This window comes from Poecilia formosa, unplaced genomic scaffold, assembly GCF_000485575.1.
Source record: "Poecilia formosa unplaced genomic scaffold, Poecilia_formosa-5.1.2 Scaffold453, whole genome shotgun sequence".
Classification (NCBI taxonomy): Eukaryota; Metazoa; Chordata; class Actinopteri; order Cyprinodontiformes; family Poeciliidae; genus Poecilia; species Poecilia formosa.
The window spans coordinates 82,592-87,969 of NW_006800392.1; the positions used below are offsets into that span (position 1 = coordinate 82,592).

The following is a 5,378-nucleotide window of genomic DNA, read 5'->3' on the forward strand; positions in this document are numbered from 1 at the left end:
AAAACCAAGTTGCTAGGTTCTGCAGGACGGGACAGCTGGCTGTAAACTATTTTTTAAAACTACCTTGTTTTATTGCCATCACTTTGGTTGGATCGTTTTTAATGAAAATAAAACTTTGCAGCATCATGAAGTCTCAAAATCACAACAACTACTTGATTTGAAGAAACTAAGCAGAAAAACTTTCTAAACTTTTGCAATCTGCAACAGAAATGAAAGAGCAGATAACGTAACCCAACCCTGGAATTATTTAACAACATCCACGTTTTCCTTCCAGCCTCTTTCTGTTAATTTACATTTTAACCGTGTAACTCGACTGGATTTGGGCTACACGCCATAAAATGTTAAGTTATTGGGACTTTCCTTGTTAAATAAAAATAATGAGTGATTTTCACCTCTGAGGTAAACATGTCTGAATTTATAAACGGAAAACTGATATCAGCCTTAAATAGAAAAAAGGGTGAAAATTGAGACTTTCATGTATAATTAATAGCTTTGTCGTAAAATGCTGTCGGACATTTAGACTTCAAATGTTTGTCAAACCTGTTATTTTCCAACCTGCCGGGATGAAATGTCTGACAGCATCGTGTCTTTCATGCTGCAGCCATTTTTGTTTTGTTTTCTCTTTGAAATCTTCAAACATTCTGCAGCTCATTAAAACAAAAGACCGACCAGAACATCGTCGCTCATCAGAGAACAATTATTCCTGCACATGTGGGGCTCCAAGTGTTCAAGCTGCTGTCATCATTTTTTTTGTTTTGTTTCTCGTTCTGAAGCAACAAAAGCCTCAAACCGTTCAAGTTTTTGCTCTCTGACTTCAAGCTGCGTCAGTGTGAACGCTGCGAAGCCGTAATGAGTCTGAATGAGTTTTCTGAATGCTGTGAACAGAGGAGACCTGGTTCAAACCGTGTTAATTACAGCAGTGATCGACACGCCTTCACATTAAAGCTGGTTAAATAAAGAAAACACATAAAAGTCAGATTCTATCTGAATCTCTGATATTCTATCACACAGAAAGGTTTCTCATTCTAAAGACAAAAAAATGTTGTTTGTTCAGAATGTTTTCAGGTTAAACTTGATTTTAGATGTTTGGCTCAGAGAGAACTTGGAAGTTAAGCCTTATCTGCTCTGATTGGTCCACACCGGTGGTCTGATGAGCTTCTTTGTTCTGATTGGTCCACACCAGTGGTCTGATGAGCTCCTTTTTCCATCTATTAAGATTGTTTGCCTCAAATTATTTCCAGTCTTAATGCGGCTAACGTAGCGTACATTTCCCACTAATGCCTGTTGATGCATATTCCACACATTCCCCTGGCAGAAATCCTCTGCTGCCATCTAGTGATTTGAAGTTAAAGCCAATTATGTTTAATTTCACCAACTTTTGCATCTATATTATGTGCTATATTCAAATTAACACTCCCTTACTTAACTTAAACAAAATCAATCATTTATTTGTTTTTTTTGCACATAGTTGAAAAGAAATTCAGCCAGGAAAAGGTTTTTGCTTGTCATATAAAAAAACATTTAAGAGGTTGTCGTAGATACGTTTGTGTTTGTTTCTGTAGGCTCATAACTGATTTACGAAAACTAAACTAAGAAACTCAAAGTAACAAACTGAAATAATTTTGTCAGTATCTATTTTGTGTCTGTTGCCACAGATAAAGGAAGAGGGTTGAATTTTCCACAAAAGAAAAAAAAACAATGTTGTACCCCTGCCATAATGCTATTAATATAAATTTACCTTTTTATTTTAATCAAGTCTCAAATCAAAAAGCTTCAACAGCCCACCTCCCTGCAGATAAACCCTTTAAACTTTAAAGCCTAATGGGACATTGGGTTTATTCGCAACAATTTGTCTTGTTTTCAGGTGAAAGTCAACAGAAAGCAGAATCACTGATAGAAATCAGAAATATCAAATATCGCAATCAGTTAACTGTTTTCAGTGGAAAGAAATAAACCATATGCGAAGAGCTTAAGGGTCGGCCAAACATTTCTGTTTTCTTTAAATTCCAAAGTTTTTGTTGTTTCATTTTGTTGGTTGAAGTTGGTTGTTATTTTGTTGACGGATAAAAAATCTGAGGCTAGCTAACCCATGCCTGGATCAACCGTTGTCACGTTTTTACAGCACAATTTGACCACAAGGGCTTTATGTTGAGAAAAACCATCGATGAACACATTAAACTTCTTTTAAAACAAAACCAGTTCAGAAACCGGCCCATTAACCAGTCAGGCCAGTTGTTCTGAGTGCGTCCGTTAGCTAGAAGTGCATTAGCTTAGCAGTCAGAGTGCAGTTAGCGTCGCTCCAGCGAGCCGGCGGAGCGTTAGCCGTAGGTGGAGCTCGGAGGTTTGCGAAGCCACTGGTAGAAGTGCCGCCGGTGGAGGCGGTGCCAACGGACGTTCCCCTCTACGATCTCCAGCGCCCGCGGCAGCGCAGGCCCCGCCCCCACGCCGCTGGACTGGATAAACTCCTTTAACTGGAGGGGCGATGGTGGAGGGAGAGGATGGGGCGAAAACAGAAACGTTAAAAAACAAGAGTTATCGGTGTTGGAATCAACATCGACTTCAACCAACCCAGTAAAACTGTGAATGTTTAAGTCGTGTATTTTTATTCAACAAATATGTTTTATCTCAAACAAAGTGATAGTATGACAAACAGTGGCTTTGGCTGAGTTTCCATTATAAATGTACGCAAAACCTTTTCAATATTCCACTAATAGTGAAAAATTAAATTTCGCAATTGTGGAGTTTCAGATAAATAAGAAACAAAATTAAAATCACGCGTTAATAAACATGAACAAGTCATAAGTCATCAAAAAACATGCAGCACCATCATCCTCCAACCACTTCCTGTCGTCCTCTTTTTTGTCATTTTTGCCAGCAGTAACATTCAATCTGTGATCATGTGACTCATGATGCAAAAAAAGTGTTTTGCAAAATAAACCAATTTCAATAAGGCCAATAAAAACATCTTCCCCAAAACTAGCTGGCATGTTTCTGTTAAACTAATATTTTTTTTAATTCCGTCAGCAGAAACGCAGCCAATGTGTTTCTGCATCCTGGTCCTGTAAACCAGACAGAGGAGCGATTACTGACTGGACACTTTTAATGGGATTTAATGACGCTGGACTCCAGCCGTGGAAGATCAGACAGTTTCTTAGCCGTTTTATTTTTTTAAGTTCTGATCAAGCACTGGGAACATTTCAGCTGAAAACCCCAAAGTGTGTGACAGTAACTTAAAGAAAAGCATCTGAAAAGAAGATTTTTTTTAATGTGAAAAGAGAAATAATTCAACTTGTTTCAGGTCAAAGACCAAAGCGAGAACTTGGTTCTGTACACAGTTTGACAGATCCAGTGGAGCACAGAAGGAAACCTTTCCCTTTAAGTCTCTTTACTTTGAATCATTTGTTAACGCTGCTCCCTTCTTCCCCTCCACAGTTTCAGTTTCTATTTACTTTTCCTTTCCTTTCTTCCTTTTTGCTCCCCAGAGTGATTCACCCAGACATTTGTTCAGATCTGAAATAAAAACCCCATGTCAATCTTTCCCTTTGTTGAGGTTTTGTATTCAGGCGTCCCGAGGGAAATAATCATGTTTTGTTCAGAGGTTTCACTGACAGTCAAGGCCATACAGAGACTGTAATTTGTTACCATAACAACAAGAAGAGTAGAAAAAAGGGCGAAGGGATAGATTTTCATTGAGGAACACCGTTAACCTTTCAGCTTTTATGTTATTTCTGCTTCATGTATTTATCCAGGTGTCTTTGCCTTTGTCTGAATAAAACAGGTGAACCGGCTGTGAAATGACTCGACATAGAAATGATTAATCCAGCTTTACTTACCCAGATTAATCAACCTTTGATGTGAAATATTGATGAGGTGGTGAGTCCCAGGAGAACGTGTTAATACGCCGTGATTAATTGGTGTCTCAGATTTCCTAACGGCCGCAGATCAAATGCTTTTTCAAGTCCTGCTGCTTCATACTTTACTGAAGTACCACAAGATTTACATTTGCTAAATTGGTAATAAAAAGGAACATTTATCCTGGTCGACAGATTTTCTTCTTATAACCAAACTCATAACAGTGTATCAGTTCTACTAAATATCATAGGGCGGGGGAACAACATTAGCTTAAAAATCAAGGAGATATACGGTGTTTTAGTCCCCGATAGTCTGGTAGATCCGATTAGATTCTGAACCAAAGTTACAACATTTGTTATATTTTCAATTGTTTCAGTTCTTTCTCAAACTATCCTAATTAATTAAGCAACCTGTTCCCCTCCTCACCTGTGGGGGCGCTACACCAAGAGCCACTGAAGGAAACAACATGAAAACCTCTGAATAAGACAAAGTGGATCGCTGTCAGATTTTAGCGATTCGAGGATTTCTCTTTAGTCTTTGGCTAAAAATCACGAGCCATTTCTTCCGTTAGCATTAAGCTAGCGCACTTGTTTTGGTATTTACCCAGAATGCAGTGCGGTGTAGTCCGCTTACTGCTTTTGCATTTCAATCAAACAGACAGTTAGGTTTGTAGGTGGACCAGAGTTTGATTTTCAGCTCAAATACGCATTTGCATCTCCCCAACAAACCAGACTGGAGTTCGACTAAAGCTGGTTTCACTCCTGATCGTCCGGCAGACTCAGTTTGTTTGTTTTGTTTGTGTTTCTGTATTTACCTCATTGAGTTCTCGCTCCGTGTTCAGGAACTCTGTGACTCCACCGATGAGTTTTGAATTCATGAACAAAGCTTCTCCGTATCTGGACAGAAATGGCGACGCGGTTAGAGGAACACGCAGAAACAGGAAGTAAACCGGGACAAGGTTCTCCTGTCTCACCTGGCGTTCAGGATGTCCCACTTGTCTCTGAAGTATTTCCAGGCCAGGTTCCGACCTTGAGGGTTTCGTCCAACGTGGATGATGACGTCGATCACGTCCTGCTCAGGGACCAGGTCAGAGGTCAGAGACAGGTTCAGTAACCTAGAAAAAACAAACCCAAGAAGAAGAAAAACATGATTTAAAGATTTATAAAAAAAATATAAACTTCTACCAACTATAATTCATTTTAAAACAGGATGTAAAAGTCAAAAATCAAATCATCAAGGTAGAAAATCACTTCAGAAAAAGTTCTGACAGGTTAAGCATTTATGCCTGCCATACTTTCTATGTAAAATATCTATGGCTGAAACGATTAATCGGATTAACTGATTACTGAAATTATCGTCAACTAATTTAGTAATGAATCGTTAACTGGAGAATACAGACTAAAAAAGCTCATTTACTGAAAAACAAAAACACTCACAGCAGTAATTAAGTCAGAATTATTAAAAAAATCTACATTTTGTATTTATAGTTAAATATGTTTAAGTATTTATTTAATTACTGATCAAAT

At 38.3% G+C, this 5,378-nt stretch overlaps 1 protein-coding gene across 1 annotated transcript in view; it reads right to left on the bottom strand.

Annotated features, from left to right (window-relative positions):
- Positions 1-528: 528 nt before the first annotated feature.
- Positions 529-5,378, bottom strand: part of LOC103155878 (thyrotropin-releasing hormone-degrading ectoenzyme) — a 155,014-nt gene continuing 150,164 nt past the window's right edge. Inside the window, exons 18-20 of the mRNA XM_007577763.2 lie at positions 4,826-4,966; positions 4,667-4,748; positions 529-2,471 (exon numbers count right to left, since the gene is read on the bottom strand). Coding sequence (XP_007577825.1) covers positions 2,319-2,471; positions 4,667-4,748; positions 4,826-4,966 — 376 coding nt within the window. The 3' untranslated portion in view covers positions 529-2,318. The remainder of the gene's footprint in view (positions 2,472-4,666; positions 4,749-4,825; positions 4,967-5,378) is intronic.